This window comes from Sapajus apella, unplaced genomic scaffold, assembly GCF_009761245.1.
Source record: "Sapajus apella isolate SASKATOON/1434 unplaced genomic scaffold, GSC_monkey_1.0 scaffold4, whole genome shotgun sequence".
NCBI classification, from domain to species: domain Eukaryota; kingdom Metazoa; phylum Chordata; class Mammalia; order Primates; family Cebidae; genus Sapajus; species Sapajus apella.
Genome location: NW_022436944.1, coordinates 34,210,148 through 34,231,525, shown reverse-complemented (window position 1 = coordinate 34,231,525; position 21,378 = coordinate 34,210,148). Strand labels below are relative to the sequence as shown.

The 21,378-nt window shown below is 40.3% G+C and overlaps 1 protein-coding gene across 3 annotated transcripts in view; it reads right to left on the bottom strand.

The window, feature by feature from the left end:
- CPNE4 (copine 4) overlaps positions 1-14,393 on the bottom strand; it is a 500,113-nt gene extending 485,720 nt beyond the window's left edge. The window contains exon 1 of one of the 3 annotated variants that reach the window (XM_032266629.1): positions 14,147-14,393. In XM_032266629.1, the coding sequence (XP_032122520.1) occupies positions 14,147-14,199 (53 nt within the window). In that variant the 5' untranslated portion in view covers positions 14,200-14,393. Of the gene's footprint in view, positions 1-11,182; positions 12,446-14,146 lie in introns of those variants that run through there. The other 2 variants (XM_032266638.1, XM_032266658.1) reach the window with 2 other exon arrangements.
- Between the last annotated feature and the right edge of the window lie 6,985 nt (positions 14,394-21,378).

Below are 21,378 nucleotides of genomic sequence, written 5' to 3'. Positions count from 1 at the left end.
GTTTCCATAAAAATAAAAGGAAATCTGAGTTCATTGATCACTGGCTGAGAACCACATTGAGTTATGTCAGCTCCGATTCAGTTGATTTTACTGAGTTAAACTTAATGATGCTATAAAGCATTCAGAGTCCGCCAGAGCATTTAAGTGTCTGAATAAGCACGGACCATTACACACCAAAGGAAAATATCTACTAGAACTTCCCATTCCCATTGGATAGTAAATAAAAATGAGAGGTAAGGGCAGTATTTCAGTCATTAACCCACGATTAAGCTGCCAACATTGTATAAAAGCCTCAAGCCCTCAAGTCCAATCGTTCATCTTTTTTCTCTTGCTTTAACGAGGCAGCAGAAGGGATCCCTCTGCCTGCTTTCTGGGGCTTCCCTTGCAGTGCCACGCACACAGAGGAACTCAAACACAATGCTGCTCACAAACTTTCCTGAGCTGTTATTTTACAAAATGCCCTCAGCTACATCCTTCAAGGAATAATAAAGCTACTACATCTTAGTTTGGACTGTGGTTGATACCTTAATTGTTGCTTTTCCTTTAAATAAATAAAGATTTAAATATTTCAAAAGGTAATTCCAAAGCAGATCAGCATTTTATTTAGCAAGTCACTATCACAAGACATACAGACTACTGTTTAAAAGAAGTCCTCGGGTTAAAAAAAAAATGTTTAGGAGGAGATAAGAAGTTTCTCATCTCTGATGACTACAAATATAATTAAAAGAGTCTAGAAAAAATGTTACTATTTGTAGCATGGGTATAGTACAGCAGTTCTTAAACAGTAACCTGCTTTGCTTTAATTTCTAATATAGTAAATATGGATAGATTTAAAACACATGAACAAAAGCTCTTTGGGGTATTCAGTAATTTTTTTTTTTTTTTTGAGATGGAGTCTTGGGCTGTTGCTCAGGCTGGAGTGCCTTGGCATGATCTCAGCTCACTGCAACCTCTGCCTTCTGTCTTCAAGAGGTTCTCCTGCCTCAGCCACCTGACTAGCTGGAATTACAGGCACACGCCACCACGCCGGGCTAATTTTCGCATTTTTAGTAAAGATGGAGTTTCACTATGTTGGCCAGGCTGGTTTCCAACTCCTAACCTCAAGTGATCCATCCACCTCGGCCTCCCAAAATGTTGCGATTACAAGTGTGAGCTACCGTGCCCTGCCCTGGGGTCTTCAATAATTATTGAGTGTGTAAAGCAGCCATGAGGATCAAGTTTGAGCAGCTTTGTTTTAGTGAAAGGACTGTACATTTTGGAGCAAAATGGTCAAGGTTTATTTTATTTTATTTTGGCTCTTCTGTCTCCCACTTGCTGTGTAATCATAGCCAATTTACTTAGCGTCTCTGGTCTTCTATTTTTTATATATCAGACTAATCACTTCTATAATTATTTGCTCAAGCATGTCTTCTTTGCTGAAACATAATATCCAGGAGGTCAGGATTATGTTTTTTTCCATCCTACATCACCAAAGCCTAGCACAGCACGTCACATGATACATGATAGGGTCTCAATAAATAATCATAAACTGATTGACAGGGTGGTTGTGAGGCTTAAATAGAATTATGTGTATAAAGTGCTACATACGGTACCTGGCAGTTGGCAAATGTCATAGGTGCTCAGTAAATGCCAGATCCCTTTCTTCGCCACTAATACTGTTCTCAACTGTACCACACAGGAGAGAAAATTCACGGCTTGTCTATATGAAGTAAATATTTGAGGCATTGTTTCCCTAAGTGTGGTGTCCACACTAGTAACATCAATATCACCTAGGAAATTGTTAGAAATCAAATTGTTTTTCTCCTACCCTAGACCCACTGAGTAAGAAGTTCTACAGGAAGGGTCCATCACTCTGGGTTTTAACAAATCCTCCAGGAGATTCCGAGATTCTGATTCATCCTCAAGTTTGAGAGCCATGGCTTGAAGATAGGATTTTATGCCAGTAACATTTTAGACTTTCGCAACAAAGAGATGCCCAATACATTATCTAATGCTGGCAACCTAAGATCCTTTTGGGAAAAGGGCAGGGGAAACAAAGTCAAATACAATAAATTTCTGCTGCTGGTCTTGGAGGGGGGAATGATCGATTTTGCATTCTGGTGGTGTTCCTGGGACCAGTAGTAAACATACCTTGCATTTGAAATAAAGCTGGAACCATCAGAAACAGAGGAAGTTTTATCTTAGAGAAACTCCAGTACAATCCTTGAGTCACCTTTTGTGGCCGGGCATAAAATTTTGTGAGTGAGAACAGAGAGAGAGGAGGGGAGGGGAGAAGAGGGAGAAGAAAGGTAAATAATTCAGTAGTTATGAAAAGCAACATTTTTGTTGCTGATATATCATACTTTCATAAACACATTCCTAATTTTCACAATTTCCCTGCAACACAGCCAACCACTACCATTAAGGTAAATAACTACTAATAAGCCTCTAGTTTGTGAAATATGCCACCAGCAAATAATAGTTGCAATCTGCACAATTTCCAAGTGACAGCAAGATTCACAACCATCTTATTACACAAATAGAATCATCAATCTCATTTTACATCTGTGAAAGCTGAGCTTTAACAGGTTAAGCAGAGCTGAAACTCAAACCTAGGAATTCCTGACTTAAAATTTATGCCATTCACCAATAAACGATCCTACCTACCCATAAACAACACACAGAATAGTCTTGCAAATATAATGGAGCATATTTGAGGTGAGGGCTATGATTTAAAATCAATGCGTAAAGTACAAAACACACATAGTCAAAATAATCCTTGAAAAAAATCTTATACATGTTTCACGAAGTACAATGTATCTTGTATTACAGATACAATTATGTGCAGTGGTAACGTGTCTACATAACTTCATATGTTAATTTAGATTATATGATAAAGAGTCAATAATCAAAATACAATAAGAATATTTTGAATAAATGAGAGCAGGTGTAGAATCCATTTTGAGTAAGTTAAAGGCATGCTTTGCCTGGATGCAGGCTATCTGCTAAGGGAATGGAGATGCACCCAGAGTGACAGATGGAGGATACTAAAAAGTTCTAGGTTCTCTGGAGTCACATCAAGAAGTATGATATACAGCTGCTACTTGGAAAATTTGTAACTTGCTACAGACATGGGCACATCTATGAATACCCATGTTACAAGGCACACGACACAGGGGTTGAAGCATAGACAGACCATAAGTGGGTATGATAAGGGGAATCAACTAACTTGGAGAATCCAAGCCTAAGAAACAAAGATCATATGAAGCATGGACTTGATACATGTGCCCTGGTCTTGGAATTGGGATAGAGATCCCTATTAGAGTCCCAACCTAAATTTGGTTCCTCTTCCTCCCCCATTGCCAGTGCTTTAACATAGATCAAATTATTTAAAAAACAGTACTAATAATATCTAGCCCACAGAATATATACTTCTATGACTGTGTATATATTTATATTTATATAATTAAATAATTTTATTTTCTGCAAGATAAGCATATTATCTGAAATAAATTAACATTGCTTTTTAAAAAAAGTACTATATCCTACTTTAAGTCTTCTCAGGAAGGACAGAGAGCAAGGTTGGGAAAGTAGGGAAAAAATTAGTGCACACATATGGTGAGTCAAGGCCTCTTTTCTATATATATATACAGCTTAATCTCCATTTTTACAAATGAGGAAATAAGGCACAGAGAAGTTTAGTAATTTTCCCAAAGCAAAACAGCTATTAAGTGGCAGAGCCAGGGTTCAAACTAAGTATATTTACTTTTAAAGCTTAAGCCCTTTTCATAATAAAACTTAACAAATATTTGTCTCTATCAAACCGCATTGCAGCCCAGTGATTTTTTTGGCACATTTCCTGATATGAGTGAGGAAAAAAAGAAAAAGTTCATTCAGTCAACCAAAAGTTTTTTTTAGCAACTACTAGGTACCTAGCACTGTTTGGGGTTCAGTTGTGAGCAAGACCGAGAGAGCCCTGATCCCCTGAAGCATGAAGTGGAGAGGAGAAGGGACTGTGGAGTGGCATGGGTCAAAGAAGAACACAGGACCAGGAGTGAGGAAGCCTTTATCTCGCTGCTGTAACTTGGCCACCAACAAGCTTGAGCAAGTCATTTCAACTTGCTGAGTCTCTGGCTTCTCAAACGGAAAATGGGAGAGATATACATAATTTTATGGGATTGCCAAGCTCTCACATTCTCTGATTCCTTAAGAGGCATTTCTTTTCCCGTCTTTTTAAAATTAAATCAGGTTAGGAGCTATAATGAGTGTTATTCGTTGACAAAAAAAATCAGCTATTTCCACTTTCTTCCTCTTATTATGCCTTTTCTCCAACATGATTCACAATCAGTCAAGTCATGGAATATAAAGTGATCCAAGCCGAAGAAGTCTGACCATGGCTCCTGAGGAGCTCTGCAGTCTGCCCAGCCAGACAACATTAACATGCAGGATCAAAGGAGCTCACCCATCCCTGGTTTCACATTTGCACAATGTCAGGTGCAAAACTCCTTGACTTTTCCATTTTGACACTGAAATTTATGTCTCTAAGTTACTTGTTGAATCAACTGCTTCAAAGATAACAAAGACATCACCTCAGTCATCTCACAATGCTAGTGCCTGCTAAGATATTAAAAGCCTTCTTTGTCTTTAATGATAAAGCAATGTTTTTGGTCATTCTATTGTACTTATTACTTTTCATTTTTATGGATATTTGTATGAAATACACCTTTCAATATTTTTAAAACAGAATTCTTATTTAGATGATTTCAGAACCATCACTTAATGGTAAAGCTTCCTGGTGATGGTTGTTATATTTCCATTACATTTCCTTCCAAATCATTTTCTGTTTAAATAAATAAAGTCAATTATTTAGGCATTTATTATGATCTTGATGAAATTGCTATATACAGGGCATGGCACGGGTTAATTAGATTTGAGAATCCTATCAGCACTGTTAAGAATATATATAAAGCAAAGTGCCTGCCAACCCCTCCACTTCTCCCTCAAAATTACCTTCTGTCCACCTCATTCCTTGAAATGCAGGGAGAGGAAAAACACCTTAGTGTAACAGGACTTGTAAAGGAACACTGCCCAGGTCCTTTGAGACAAACCAAATGTCTCCTTTATCTCTTACCCAGCGCCATTTGTTCATCTCTCTCCTCACACTTAACACCACTGTTTCAATGTTTCTTTTCACCAGTCAGCCTGCCCCTCAGGTCTTCGTGTTTATTCCCAGTGCCTAACGCAGCTATTAACATAAATGCTGTGACAAATTATTATTCAACAGATGGATGAATGAGACCCTTCTGCTGAGGGGGAAGAGGTAAGAGATGGGATAAGAGGCCCATTCAAAAATAAAACGGTGATAGCTAATAACGATCACAGTGAACCTGTATTAAGCTCCATTGTGCGCCAAGCTCCTATGTATATATGATTGCTAACCTTTAACAAAAAGGAAAAATGGCGAAAGTAATTTTATTTTCTCTTCTTATAGATCTGCACTGTTTTAGTAAGGTGGCCACTAGCCACGCAGGAGCATTAAGCACTTCAAATGTGACAAATCTGAATTAAAATGTGCTATAAGTATAAAACTACATGCTAGATTTCAAAGATTTAGTACTAGAAAAAAGAGTGTAAAATATCTCAATAATCTCTGTATTGATTGCATGTTGATTTTTTAGATATTGTGTTAAGTAAAAGACATTTAAAAAAAAAAAAGGGTGAAGTTTGGGGAGAACTCCCAAGAGAATGGGCAGAGGAACTAGCATTTGTCTACCCACTAAAATGCCAGAAAACACCTCACATTTACAACAATTACCAGCTCCATTTTCCAGATCCTAATACTCAGGTTAAGTGATTTACCCAAATGCCTGTATCTTGAAACCTGTAGCCCAGATCTAAACCAGGTATTTCTGGATCCAGAGTTCTTCTGACAACAGGACCAAATGTAAGGAAACAAAGGGCAATCAGACCCCAAAGAGGCCTTTCACCAGGAGTTCTGAGAGCAGACTGTCCAGCCACGGAGCAACCTAACCAGGCACTAGAAGAGATCACCAGATGCTCAGGGCAAAAAACCTTTTGTCCCCTCTCTGCAGCGAGGCAATCCAGGTTGGAGTGAAAGATGAACCTGGAAAAACCAATACCCCCAGGGCATATCTTGTGGTTGGGTCAAACTCCATTCTTCAACCTAGAAGCCCTGCTTATGGGTCTCGGAGGTGGACTCCGCTGGTGCTCCGGCGCCCTCTAGCGATTGTCCATTCTAATGCTCGTTCTCTCTGGTCCGTCTTTCTAGACTCACCAACTCCTAGGGCTTGCCCTACCCTGGACGCTGCTAGCCTGGTTTTATTCCTCCTCTACCTCAGGGTGTAAGGAATTGCCCTGCAGAGGTTTGGGATATATTGGATAAGAAAGAGGTCTTCTGGTCAATATACCTTAAACCTGAGGTTTCTAGGGTTAACCCGAAATACTGTATTTCCCCCCTGACGTTTCCAAGGAGAAATGTATCTAGTTTCCTAAGTAATAAGAAAAACAAAGTTAGAAATACTATGTTCTGAGCCAAAGATGTAAAAGCAACATTTAAGAAAGTTTTCTCTTTCTGAATGTTTTAATGCCTTAAAACAGAATAAAGGATTTCCCTGTGTGTTTCTGGAACTGTAAACACTCATAATCTCTTTATTTTATTGACTCAATTGTGACATTTTAAATAGGTAGCTAAGTCTATGCATGAGCAATTTTTCACAGAACATGCACATTAACAGAGATGGCTGCAGACAATGACTTTGTACAAATTCAATCACATTTATTTGGTAAATATTGCACTGGCTCCAGGAGACAGCAATGTAATAAGTCCCAAGCCTACTCCTCCTGACACGCTAATGGTGGTGGGAGACACCCCCCCCCCCCCGCAATCATCCTAACTCATACTCAATAAAGATCAGCTGTGCACATGGTGCCAGAGATTGGCGCCACCGCTGTAATTACCTCCAGGGAACATGAGTTTCCTTACGAGGGGAGTAATCAGAGGGTTGTTGAATGAGTCCCCTGATTTTGAGAAGTCTCTTATTTGAGTTTTAGTTCCACATTTGTCAAATTAAATAGCTACAGTCAGTAGATGATTCCCAAGCTCTCTTCCAGTTTTGAGAGCCGTAGATTCAAAGCAATAAAGTTGCTGTTCACAGTTTAGAGATAAGTCCATCATAGATCAGCTTAAATGGGCTCCCCTTCTAGCCCTATGACTAAAATCATAGGACTAGAATAAATTTTCCCAAAGAAAGCATCCTTATCGCTTTCTTATTGTCAAGACTTGCCTTCCAACCCCCAGTATTTACTGAGCTAAAAGCTGATAGTTCTCAAGAGGGTTTCCAAAGAATACTGTATAGCAGAGAAATAAAGGACTTCCTAGGATGTGCCAGTTTAGGAGAAAATATACACAATATATAATATATATTTAGTAGTTCATACAGCAAGCAGCTCCCACATAACTGCAGTTTCTAGTACAGAAAAAAAAACCCGAAAGTATATGTAGGCACTACTATGTTTTTATTATGCAGTCACTAGTTTAGAAGATATTCACTGGTTGACTTTAAAACTAATTGAGCCCTTACTATAGCCTATTTCAAATAACATAGAAAACATAATGCATCTTACCTGACCTATTTATTGTGCTTGATTTTTTGATTTACCATCAACCTTTACATAAATACTTTATCCAAAAAATGGATGTGTAACCCCAACCTAAATTATTTTCATAATATGCTTCCCTCAAAATAAAATATTGTAAGTTTTTGGGGACATCTCAAAAAGAATTAAAATCAGTATTTTTTGCCATCTACATTCAATCAGGAGAAAGGCAACTCTAATATTATATGTTGAAAGACCAGTTTTAATGCACCAAAGAATGGTCTTGAACTACTTGACATTTTATTTTGAATGCATTTAAATTTTTCTATCCTGATATTTTGTAAATCTAGTGTACTGGCTACTGTTGCCAAGGAAATATGACTTTGGGTTACTGCATGGATCTCCATGCAGGGGTTTTTGTTTTTCTTTTAAAATATTAACATGACAAAAATGGAAAGATCAAATATGGAAAACAAATTTAGCCCTATCTCTCTTCAAAGTGCATGGAATACAGATCTTGCACATCACTGATTAAAAAATACAAAGATTCATGAAGTGATTTTTCCCAACTAGTGTAGAGACATTTTTACCCAATTAGTAAAGTTGATATCATCAGAGTACTGGTCTCATTCTTTGTTTTGGATTCAGACCTCTCTGAAAGTGTGGGGCATTGATTACACACAACACTGGCTGCTCGTGGTCAATAAATTCATCTCTAAATGAAAAGATCCTTTCTTTATATGGGTAAAGGTAACATAATGATCTAGGGTGTTACAGTTCAAAGAATTTTCAAAGTGAAGTCAGAAGAAGTCTTCGTGCAAACCTTATAAATGCATTCAGTATTAATTCCAAAAGATTCAAATGCACCTGAAAATGAAAATTCCACCACTAACCCATTTTTTTCATCTGTGATTGTTTCTTATAGTGAATATAACCTCAAGATTTTCAGTCATAATAATGGACTCAAATCACCTAATGATTAAAAAGAATCAAAGCTTTCTTCTATTTTTTTGGAATATTACATAAAACTCTATAAACAGATAACATCTTTACTTCCTAACTGAAATGAGGTGTTTTTAATTAGAAATCCACAAGCAAATTAAGATACACTTTAGAACAAACACCTTTTAATTAAAACCTCTAAAAACAGGATCCCCTTAAGACAAACCAGTAATTCAACCAAAATGTCATGTTGCTACTGGAAACCTGGAGATAAACAGGAAGTCTTTTAATTTCTTTTTACAGTTAAGAAACAACTCAGAGCAACTATTTTCAAAGAAATATTTGGAAATTCCTGTAAAGCAATTATCTCACATTGGGAAGTCACTGTACCGCATCTGTGCCTTCTCCCAGTCAAATATGCTGGACCTGTGTCTGGGAGAATAAAAATAAAGCTGACCACTCACAGGAAAGGCATAGGTTTGATGGTCTTAGGAGTGTTCACTCGTTAACACATAAGTAGAGCTTTGGTTCAATTGTAGGCACTCTCTTCTCACACAATCATACAAAACTGCCCAGGGTTAAACATCTACTATTGCTATAGACCAATATATTCTTTCACGCAATGTTAATGGAAAATCATCTCATTCCGATGTGTTTTGATTTTGATCCTCTAAAACCATAAGAATCTTCCCATGTGAGATAAATGAGAAAATTTTGGCCTTTATCAGTATGAACTACTAACACAGGTGTTTTGACTGTATTTTCCAGCCCTCCCTCTATTTTTATGCACCTCTCTACCTGTGAGAACCTTTGACTTACTCTGAGTCCTGACCTGATAGAGTGACTTTGTCAGTCTCTCTTTAAAAATGGGCAGGTGAATAAAATGAGCTCAGCTTGGAAGCAGCAGCTCAGTAAGGGAAATGAAAATATCAGAAGTTATCTAATCACAGCCATAGCCATGCTGAGCTTCATCTTATCTTTTAGTTAATAAAAAGAAATGGGACCTTCCTAAACTTGAAGGGCATCAAATTAAGTTTTTGCTTGCCTCTGGCTTTTGGAAGATATATACTATGTGGTTTAACCAGTGTATGCTAACTACAAAAAATGGCGTGGATTCAAAACACCTATGTTATGGGAAAGTGTTCAGGTGTTTCATTTTTTGTTTGTTTTAATACAACGCAGAAAACAAAACACAAAGGCCTGTGAGAACAGGGATTGTTAAGCGAATAGAAGGGAGAAAATAACACTTTGAGGTTAAGGTAATTGTATCTGTGTGTGCGCACCTGTGAATGAGCTGGGTTTAGTTTCATTTAAAGGGAACACATTAAAGTACCTTGGACAGTTGAAAAGTGCTGTTCAGGAAACAAAACCAAGTGAGCCAAGGAAAACCAGAACAATGCTTTCAAAATCCCTGGCAAAGCAGCAAGAGGATGAAGAATTGGTTTTGCATAGTTTTGAACCCAGGGCGAAAGGTGCTGAGGCATCCTTTCCCACAAGGCACTCACTCTCACACTCACTCAAATCCTGTGAGTGTGAGAGTGAGTGTGTGTGTGTGTGTAGAGGGAGAGGTTCTCAGATGTTTTTCTTGCAAAGCTTCTCAGGGAACTCTCCCTTCCCCAGCCCCTCCCCCCTCACTCTGCTCACCTTTCCTCCCTCCACCTCCCAACCCCCGACATCAAGCCCTTCATAAGTTTGCCTCCCTTGGATCATCTCTGCCCCCTGTGATTTTCCCTGGAGCCTGACAGGTTCTGGGGTTGAAAGCCAGTCGGCCAAGGCGCCCCGGGGGCGCGGTCAGATTTGGAAAATAGAATGGGAAATCGAGCCTTAAAGCCCACCAACTCCAAGATGAACGGGGAGCATTTTTCATCAGGGTTGAGCCTGCTCCTCACCGGATGGTAATCAGCACTCACTTGACTTGGCGTGGCCCAACTCCTAATTGACTCATTAACAGTTCTCGTGTGTCTGTGATACCACGCGGGGTCGTGATCTCCTTACTCAGCTGTGGCTTGGCTTCAGAGGTCCCTCATGTCCCGTCCCCCGCCCCCTTTTCCCTCCGGCTACTTTATTCCACAGAGGAAGCAGCGCTGAAGGACTGGCTTGAATCAAGGCACTTGCAAGCCTATCGATTAGTTTTTAACGCTGAGAGCCCCTGAGGCAACTAAATATTATCAGAAGCTCATTGTCAGAAGTGTGGGGGAGGAGGTTGAGAGGCTGAATCCAACCGCAGCCAGGTCAAGTCACCGGACGGGACTACAATGTCCCACAGCTTTCTCACTGTCAGAGAGGAAGCTGCAACTTCAGCCCGGGTTCCCTCCCCCTCCCCGTTTTGAAAACTGTACCCCTTCTTCCGCCTTCGGGACGTCCCCTCCGCTGCGCGGTCTTCCTCCCCAACTCCATTCCCCCCACCCCACCCAGGGCGAGTTGGGTGGACGTCAGCAGGCGAGAGGTGGGGGAGGAAAGTTCCCTCAGATGAAAGACGACGCTTGCAGCTGCTTTTTAAAAACAACAACAGCAACGATACGCGAGCAAATGTGAGCGAGAATCGGTGCATCTCAAAAGTTGGTCGTGCTACGCAGCAGCCCCAACAGACTTTGCAATCACAGCGCCCCGGGAACACGGGAATGAAGAGTTGGCATTGACTTACCTGGGTGTGCCAACCTGGAGGAGTGCAGAGAGAATTCAGCCCGGGACGAGGTCTGTCCCGCCCCCAGGACGCAAAATCCGGCTTTGGAGTGGGGGCGGCTGTGCTGTAGTTACGTGGTGGTGTGAGGGGCGTCGCACCTCCTTCCCCTCGCGTCCTCCGAGGCCAGTTTAGCAACAGCGGCTGGGAAAGGTGCTGAGGGCAGAGTTTGGTCTCTCCGGAAACCCTGACTCCATTCTCGGTGATGGCGGTGGGGGAAGAGGGTGAAAACGCTGGAGACGGCAGGTCGGCTCTGAGTTAACTCAGAGAGTAAAGAGGAGGGTACTGAGGAAAGAGGGAGGGGTGGAGAGGAGCGAGGGAGGGAAGGAGGACGGCAGGAAGAGAAGGGGATGAGCGGGTGGCGGGGAGACGGCAGCTTCTCACAGAGATTTCCACCTTCTGACGAAACCCATGCACCCAGCAACCCGGCAAGAGACTAGTTCGGAAACCTCCGCGCGAGCGCCCCCTGGGGGTTGCTGGCGGAGACGAGCATTGCCCCGGGAACCCGAGCCCCGGGCCCCGCCCAGTCCTTGGCGGCGGCGGCGCTCTCCGTGGTCCTGCCGCGCTCACAGTCCGGGCTTTCTGCTCCGCTTCGTCGCTCCACTGGGCTCCTGGGGACACTTGATTTAGATCTCCAAGTGTTTGGTCTCCATCTCTACTCCAGGGTGGAGCTGTAGTATCGCGGCGGGGTTGCAAGGGGAATGGGAGTTACACTTTTTTTGCACACATTAAAGAAAACTTCTTAGATGGGTGCTTAACTCTCACCAGAAATGGTGGAGGTGTTGCTCACCTCTGTATCAGCCATGTCTACAAAAGCTTCAGGCGTATGGTAGAAGCCTGGTAATTATTTTTAGCAACTAAATGCATGAGTAAATTGATGGACAAAGAGTATTTTCTTCGACTAATAACGGGTTCTGAATACATCCACCTCACAAATAAGATAAAGAAATACTTAGGGAGTACCCATGCTTAAAGATAGATACCGATATGCTATCTTATGTAAGGGGTAACCACTTCCACATGTTATAAAGCACTTTAGAGAGAAAGCATGGCCTTCCTGTTTCAAACTTATTCAAATGCAGACAAATGAACTTATTGAAATACAGGGCATTGTTTCTGATTATGTCTGCTACCATAGACAAACAAGAAAACTAAATACTGTCTGCACATTGATATTGTCAGACTCACAAATTGGACTTTAGAATTAATGAAGTAAAGTGAATGACAGTCTCTTTCTGACATTGGGATGGCATAGAGTGCATTACATCTAACATGGAGAGGAGATGGAAGGTCTTCCTTCTCACCCTATTAAGGTGCTAACAAAGCCTCTCTTCAGGTTGGAGGGAATATCAGCCAAAATCATTTCACTAACCATAGAATTCTCAATTTCAAAGTCCAGAAAAGGAGAAACAATAAGGTAAGGAGCAGGACTCCCTCTTACTTGTTCTATAGAAGTAGTCAGAAAGATCTTTGATAAGCAGAGAGACAACCTTCAGAAAGAATACAAATAATATTTTTCTTCCTTCAGTCACCTCTAAAGCCTTTCTGAAATAGGATAATACTAAACATGGACCCTGGAAAGGACCTCAGAGAGCTTCTCTATACACTGAAACTACTTAAATCCTTGGATTTGCTTTGATTGCAAAAACTTGGGTCACTTGGTTATGCATAAGTCAATCATTGTAACCTTTGGATATGGAACTACACTAATGGGCCAGGCCTTCCGCAATGTCTGGGAGTATGTGATGTCTTCTACAGCACTCCTGGAGCCAGGATGGAGCCCCACCTGATCTACACCCATTAAGAGTGAGACACAGAGACAATTGTCCAAGGGATATTCAGGGTCCTCCTACCAGGAAAGGGGAGATAGATGCTAAGCAGGTAAAACCAGCATTATGATTACTAAATGTGAAAATGTTAAGTCCAAAAATATTGCTTCCTGGTTTTGTTAAGAGGTAGCCTCAGAGATAAGCTCAAAGTTTGAGTTGGATTGAACTCAGATGAAGGGAAAAGAAGGAAAGGTCATTATGCCTTTCCTTGCATGTTAGTTGTATCCTCTAAAATTTAATTTCCATGAAGGTGAGTAATATGTCTGTTTTGTTGTCTTGTTCATGATTATAGCCCCAATGCCTAGGAAGGTGTCTGCCATTTAGTAGGTAGCGAACAAACATTTATGAAATTAAAAATAATGTAAATATCTTAGAGACCATTCAGCATTAACTTCTTGTATTATAATTGAGAGAAAAGGAATTAAGACGTGCTGCGCATGTACTATTTCCAGGCAATCTGTTAGGTACTCTACTTACCATCCCATTTAATTTTTACAACAATCTGCCCAAGAAAGTTTTACTATTTGTTTGGGTGGTTGAAATGACCAGACCAGGGAATACAATTAGTTCATGGGAGTCTAGAGGTTTTTCACTGAGGCAATCTCTAAAGGGGCAGCTAAGAATGGCTGAACACATGGACCACAGAGAAGTTACAGAGTCAAAGCTCATAGGGGAAAAGAAAAACAACATGGTTATCTTTGGCCCTACACATTAAAACCACAGATACACAAACTAAACACAATTCCACAACTTGTGACAAATAGGGTTTCCTTTGCCAGCAGGCTTCAGCTCCCTAATTAGAAACAAACAGTTGCCTGCATGCCAGTGTGCAGAAACACGTGCAGCTTTATGCCAGAAACTTGGAATTTTTTCTCAAGGCATGACACTGAAGGTAAATTCAAAGAGGCTTTTTACAGGGCACATAAAGCAGAATTTACTCCCATCTCTTACATGAAATCAACAGTTCATCTGCACAAATGAAGATGTGTAACCAGCTAATAATCCATGTTTTCAATCACTGCCCCCACAGCAAGTTGCCCACCAGGCACAGTCCCCTCAACAATTGTAACATCAAAATCCCCTTGTCTGTATCACTTACCTCCTCCCAACTCTCCTTTTAATGGATTCTGAGCTGCTGGGTTCTACAGCCATGGTCAAATTTATCTAAAGACAAGCCAAGGAGCCACTGTGACACTGGTGTTCCCAAGTTGCAAAGGAGCATCAGCTCTGGGTAGATTGACTCGCCGGGTCTCTGTTTGATAACATAAGGGGAGGCATCCGCTCAGTGCCTTGTGCCAGTATGAAAGGCATCTCACCCATCAGTGTGACAAGTGAAATTCTGGAATGGAGCCAGGGAACAAAAGGGAAGAAATGTGGATTCATACCAGTGCAGTTGATACCATTTTTGAAGGAGAGCAGATGATGAAAGGGAAAAACAGGCAGAGAGTCAGTGCCCTGCATCAAAACCCTTGGATGCTTCCCTGAATGAGTCAGGGTGTGCATTTTGTTTTGCAATTGAATTCCTGTTTTCTTTTTCTTTTGAGCTGTGAGATGGTTACATATTCAATTACTCAAGGGAACTGCTGTAAATAACAGGATATATTTTTGAGGCTGTGGATCATGTAAGAACCTTGAATCTCACCCTAGGGCTATTTATAGCTTAAAAATTTGTTCTTTTTTCTATTTCAAATGATTTTTGAGAATTGACTGATATGCCTTCCTCTGGTGTTTCTGTATATGCCTGAGGTGTGATGCATTGCTGGAAAGCAGAAAGGAACACTCTAAGAAAGCACTTCTTCAAAGATGCTAAGAGTCAAGGAAAACTAACGTACATGTTCCAAGCTGATGCAGGAATTAAATATTCCACTGTCTGTCATTTTTTGTATTATGGGAACCCTATACCACCTGTGGTGCGTCTAACACTGAACCTGTACAATGAAAGGGCACTTTATACTTTTGTCTACCAATAGGTGGCATCAAAATCTCTCTAGCTTTTCATTCCTGTATTTTAAAAACCATAGGCAGAGGGCATTTTCTTTCTGAGATTTTACATTTTATCATAAGTGATGTTATAAAGGCCACCAAATAGCTCTATATTATTTCAGAGCAGGTTTTCCTATTGCTCTATTAATGAGGTCTCTCAGTCGTCCCTCTGAGACTCACTTTTCTCATCATAAAAAGAAAGTATTTGAACTCCAGCTCCAAGATTCTGCTTTTCAGCTACATAATATCTTCCCAGACACACCATTTTCTCATGCCTGTGATAAACCCATTAGGACTCCATTCCTCTGGGCTTAAGGAATATTAGCAGGCAGCTATCCCTTGGTTGCAGGGGCTGCTATTTGCCCAGCCTATATCCATTTTTGTTTTTCCTTACTAAGAAAAATATAATTTTGTGGAAGGTAGCAATGTGCTCAGCTCCAAACCTACATTTTCCAGCTTTTCTTGCAGATGGCGTAGTGATGTGATTAAGGTCTAGCTCTGCACTATTTATTATGGTAGCCACTAGATACATGTATCTATTTAAATTTAAATTTATTAAAATTAAGTAAAATTAAAAGTTCATTTTGTCAGTTCCACAAGTGACACTGTAAATGCTAAACAGTCATAAGTGGCTAGTAGCTAACATCTTGGATAGTTCAGATAGAGAACATTTCTATCATTGCACAAAGTTTTGTTGTATAGCACTGATCTAGCCATTGAGATGTCAGTAGAAGTTATAGGGCAGTTTCTGCGAGGTTTTCAAAGGGAAGGAGATACTGAGTCAGCTGGAATGTACCTTTATCTCTTTACCTCTTCCTTTCTTTCTACCTGAAGGTTACGGTAAGTCAGCCATCATGTGACCATGAAGTGGCAAGCATTTGCCAAGGCAAGTTAAGCAGAAAGACAAAAGGAACCTGGGTCTTTGATATCATAAAGGCAACCACATTATTGTCAGCTGTATTATGAGAAAAACAAAATCTTCAATTGATTCAAGCCACTGTTTTCAGCTTTTTATTATGAATAGCTAAATATTATTTCCAACTGATGTACCATCAGAAACTTACCTGGACAGCTTTCTATTAATGACTGAAACAGCATGTGTCTTTCCAGTTTCCTTTACTTTGGTTAGAGTTGAAGACCCGACTCTGGCTATAAAGAAACAAAACAATGTATACACCACAAAGTGATGAGTATTAATCATTCATTTCAATATGCCCAATGGACCAAAAAAGGGGCAGATGGGTATTAATGATTCCCAAAATAAATAACCCCTATTTTATAATTTGGCTAAAGAGTAGCTTTGTATTTTCCCGGAAAAGAAGTTGGTGGGGGAAAAAAAAAAGATAATATTTGAATCTGTACTATAAGCTAGAAACTTGGCTGAACAATCTGACATTATCATATTTAATGTTCATGAAAATCCAATAACATAACCATTCATATCTCCCTTTTTTGCAGATAACAAACTGAGGCTCAGAGAAATCAAATATCTTGTCAAAATCTACATCATTGAAGAGATGGGTTTTAAATCCAGGTCTGCTTGGCCCTTGCCACAACTTCATAATGAAATTCCATGGGTGAGGGTTACCAGTTTCTGGTCCATCCTTGCTTTTTTCAAGGGTCTCATCATCCCATCCACTGTATCACTTTTTTTTCTTGTTGTTACAGGCTTTACTCTTTCCTACCACGGAAAAGACTGATGATATTTTCTACTTCATAAGCTTGGAAATATTCTCAATCACCATAAAATTCAGCCTTCCTCTGTTAACTCTGGAGACCCTCAGAGCTTTTCTTATATCCAGAGACAGGCGGTTTGGATGAGAATTATTCTCTATTTTCACACAAATTGGCCAGATGACATCTTTACTGGTATCTGAAATAGAAGCAGAAAACAACTTGGAGGACACAAAATGTGAAGGTTGGAGAAAAAGCTTTGAATTCAAACTGAAATTATTTCCTTTACTGAAACTCAGAGAAAACAAGTTACCTAAAGACTTATTAAAACTTTTATTTATCAGATAATTCTAAGATAATAAAGAAGCCATGTAAAGAAAATCTATAAAATTCAAAGAGAAAATGAGAGAAAAACAATATCATTGCAGATCTTAAAATCACATTCTGCAAAAATAAAAAATGACCATGCCGAAAACACAGAGCATTGTCACAGAGGCCAAGTAAGTGATGTTTATGGTAACCTGAATTGTTAAGAGGAAGTTAAGTGTATTCTGAGTTATTGATTAAGAAATCAAAAACTACATTTTATAAATAATCTTTCCAAAAGGAGATTAAATTATTTCTAAATCAACCTGTCACTAAGATCAGCCTAGACTCAAGGGAAGGAAACATAGACCCACCCCTTGGTGAGAGAAATATCAAATGATTTTCAGATATTTTCGAACCAACATATCCTGTCCTAAAAATGCTCAATCCTTTCCAGCTACCTATTTCTAATGCCCTCAGTATATATATATATATATATATTTTTATTTTTTCAGATGGAGTTTCGCTCTTGTTACCCAGGCTGGAGTACAATGGCGCGATCTCGGCTCACCGCAACCTCCGCCTCCTGGGTTCAGGCAATTCTCCTGCCTCAGCCTCCTGAGTAGCTGGGATTACAGGCACACGCCACCATGCCCAGCTAATTTTTTGTATTTTTAGTAGAGACGGGGTTTCACCATGTTGACCAGGATGGTCTCGATCTCTTGACCTCGTGATCCACCTGCCTCGACCTCCCAAAGTGCTGGGATTACAGGCTTGAGCCACCGCGCCCGGCCTGCCGTCAGTATGTTAAAAGTATATGAGAGGCATATGAAAAGAAGGTGTTCTACACAGAAGTATAACTCTTAATAGCAGTTTCGAGATTAAGCCCAGGTTTCCACCTGGTCTCTTTCACTAGTCAGCTGAGTTCCAAGCTCTCCTTGTGTTCAGTCAGTGCAGTGCAGATTCCTACAACACCCTTTGTCCTAGGTCTACACCCTACCCTGGCTATCTCAAGAGTATCAATCTATCATCAAGAAGAACAATAGAGTCTTTCTTCAGAAGGCTTAAAGCATAAGACACCCTCAATTTCATTTGTTCTTCTTCCCCTTGAACTTCACTAGGGGCAGAATGCACTCCCAATCCCCATCTATTGCTTCAGTCACGTAGGGTGGCAGAGAGAAACCTAAACAATCTACAATTCTCATGCTTTTTCCTAATTGTTGTCTCTCTTATTTCATTTGTGTTACTTTAACAAAATGCCACAGGCTAGGTAATTTTTTTTTTTTTTTTGAGGTGGAGTCTTGCCAGGCTGGAGTGCGGTGGCATGATCTCAGCTCACTGCAACCTCCGCCTCCTGGGTTCAAGCAATTCTCCTGCCTCAGCCTCCTGAGTAGCTAGGATTACAGGTGCATGCAACCATGTCCGGCCAATTTTTGTACTTTTAGTAGGGACAGGGTTTTGCCATGCTAGGCTGGTCTCCAACTTCTGACCGCAGGTGATCTGCCTGCCTCATCCTCCCAAAGTGCTGGGATTGAGGTGTGAGCCTCTGCACCCAGCCCCTAGGTACTTTATAAACAGCAGGAATTTATTTCTGACAGTTCTGGAGGCTGGGAGGTCTAAGATCAAGGCATCAGTGGTTTTAGTATTTGATGAGGGCCTGGTCTCTCCGCTTCCAAGAAAACACCTTGTTGCTGCATCCTCCGGAGGGGATGAACACGGTGTCCTCACACGGCAGAAAAGAAGGAAGGGCAAAAAGGGCCAAACTTGGTGTAAAGTCTCTTTCATAAAGGCCTTAATTCTACTTACAGGGGAGGAACCTTCATGACCTAATCATCTGCTAAAGGCCCCACATCTTATGCTATTGCACTGGGGATTAAATTAAATTTTTGAGGACACACTCAGACCATAACAAATCCAACATCTAGCAAGCACATTGCACAGCAGTACCTCAGTGAAAAGACATAGTCTTTTTCTTCATTGAGTTTATGTATAATTAGGGGACAAGAAATAACTTCAACCCAACATGGCTATTGCAAATATGAGGTAAGCCATGAGGAAATAAAGAGGGAGAAAACCTGTATGTGACCAGAAGGGTCAGGGCAGACTTTAGAAAGCAGACGATGCAGAAACTAAGACCTGTGGAAATTAACCAGGCAGGTTAGAGAAAAAGGCTCTCCACCCAAGGAAGCAACATAGACAAAGCCTCCAAGTCAAGAACAGAGATGGCATAATCAAAGAACCTCAAGCAATTAAATAATTCACTGTATCTGGGGCACAAAGACAGAAGGAAAAGGAGCAAGAACTGAGGCAAACAAGCAGACAGGGGCATATATCCAAAGGACCTTGTAAGATGAACTTGAGATTTTATTTCATTCCATGAATTACTTATTCCAAAATACTGAGTGGGATATACCCAACCTCAATCCTGTGAAGATTTTTCCTTAATCCATGGTGAAACAGGAAAAACAGGAAGCATTTTGTATAGCTAAATTAATTGTTTGAGAGTATCTATTTCTTCATATTTTCATGTTAATATTAGTCACTGCATTCTTGTCAGTAATTCTCATGTGGCTTTGCCATTTTTTAAAATATCCTTACTTGGTAGAAGAAAAGTACTGTGAGCCAAGAGCAACCCAAGAAATGTGTTTTGAGATTTGCTTTGTGAAATCTAAACATTTGGGCACATCAGCCAGAGGTCATGGGAAGACATTAAAGAATTCTGAGTAGCAACTGTGATTAATGTTAACCTGGGAAGGGTTGAAGAGGGAAAGTAGAGTTAGAGAAATGAGTAAGTTACCTCCACTGGATTCATTCAACAGATATTGAGCTGATGTAAGGGATACAATGATGGACCAGCTAGGTAAGGTCTCTGCCTCACAGAGTTATCACTCAAGTCATGAAGACAAAAAATGAGCAAAGAAAGAGAGACAAATGGGTTGGGAGTCATGGAGAGGGAGGAATGAGAGAGAGAAAGATAGTAAAAGAAATAACATTTGTAGATTAGAATAAGTTCTGTGAGGGAAATAAAAAGGCTAATGATATAAGAGGTCACTGGGAAATGCTTCTTTAGATAGCACGGTCAACAGGCTTCTGTAAGGAGAGAGCATTTGAGTAGAGAACTAGCAGATGAGAATAAGCCAGCACACAAAGACCAAAGAGCACTCCAGGCACAGCCAAGAGCATTTACAAAGGCCCAGAGGCGAGAAAAGTTCTCAATGATCGGTTTTAATAGTTTGGATAAGACAGGATGAGGCAGTTTGAGCACTCCAAACTCCTTAAAGGGGAAAAGAGGAATGGAGGATGATAGGAGGCTTTAACATTACAGAAGATTTGCATTGTTAATTTCATTCAACACCACCCAAGGTATTGGCATTGACAAAATATTGTCCTTGTTCTTCAGGAGATTATTGTCCAGTGCAAACCACTGCATAGAAATTAAAGCCAGAGGAATAACCCCCAGGAACCCCCTGTTGGGGATTTGCTTCCATCTGTAGGCTAGAGACAAGGTCAGCTCCCATTTGACATCAATGGAAAGGAAAAATCTCTGGATTGCACACCCAGGCTACCAACAGCAGAGAGTTATTTCTGGAGAAGTGAGTCTACATTGATTTAAAGGAAAGATGTAAAGCAAGGATAGAATTTACCTCAGCAGATTCTATCCTCCCCACAGGACCCACTCTCCCCATCGCTTCTGTTTTCTTGATGATTCCTCAGGCTTACCCAGCATCTATAGTTACCTTCAGCATTCTATAGTTACCTTGAGCTAAATAATTTCATATGTGTTATTTGGTTAAATGTTATCTTGTCTATTCCTTGCAATAAATTTAGGAGACACCATTAGTCCCATTATCTTTGTGAACTCCTTCTGTTGGGCAGGATTTTTCAGCTGTGTGCAGTTCGTCCCAAGAAGGAAAACTTCTTTCTAGGTCACAGGGTCAATCTCTGTGGGCCTTGACTCCTATGGAGACAAAGTACACTGCTGTAACGGGGTGGGCCAGGCCATGGGACACTCCTGGGCAGGCACCACAATGAAAATGTCTTCTTCACAGGGTTGAGGTAAGGCAGTATGCTTAGTTTTTAAACTACATTTACATATAGATATTTTTAAATTAATAAATGAAATCTTACTATATATTCTTAGGCAAGCAGCCTTTTTATATCTATATTAATCTACATCATAATTTATAACAGCTAGAAAATATCCCAATATGTGAATGTAACAAGATATATGCCAAACTTAATCCCCTATTGTTGAGCATTTGTTTCTAATGTTTTACTGTTGTACACAATGTTTCCATTAGCATGGTTTATAATATGCACTCCTGGTTAGACCCTAGTCTAACTTGGCCAAACCTAAAGAATCATCAA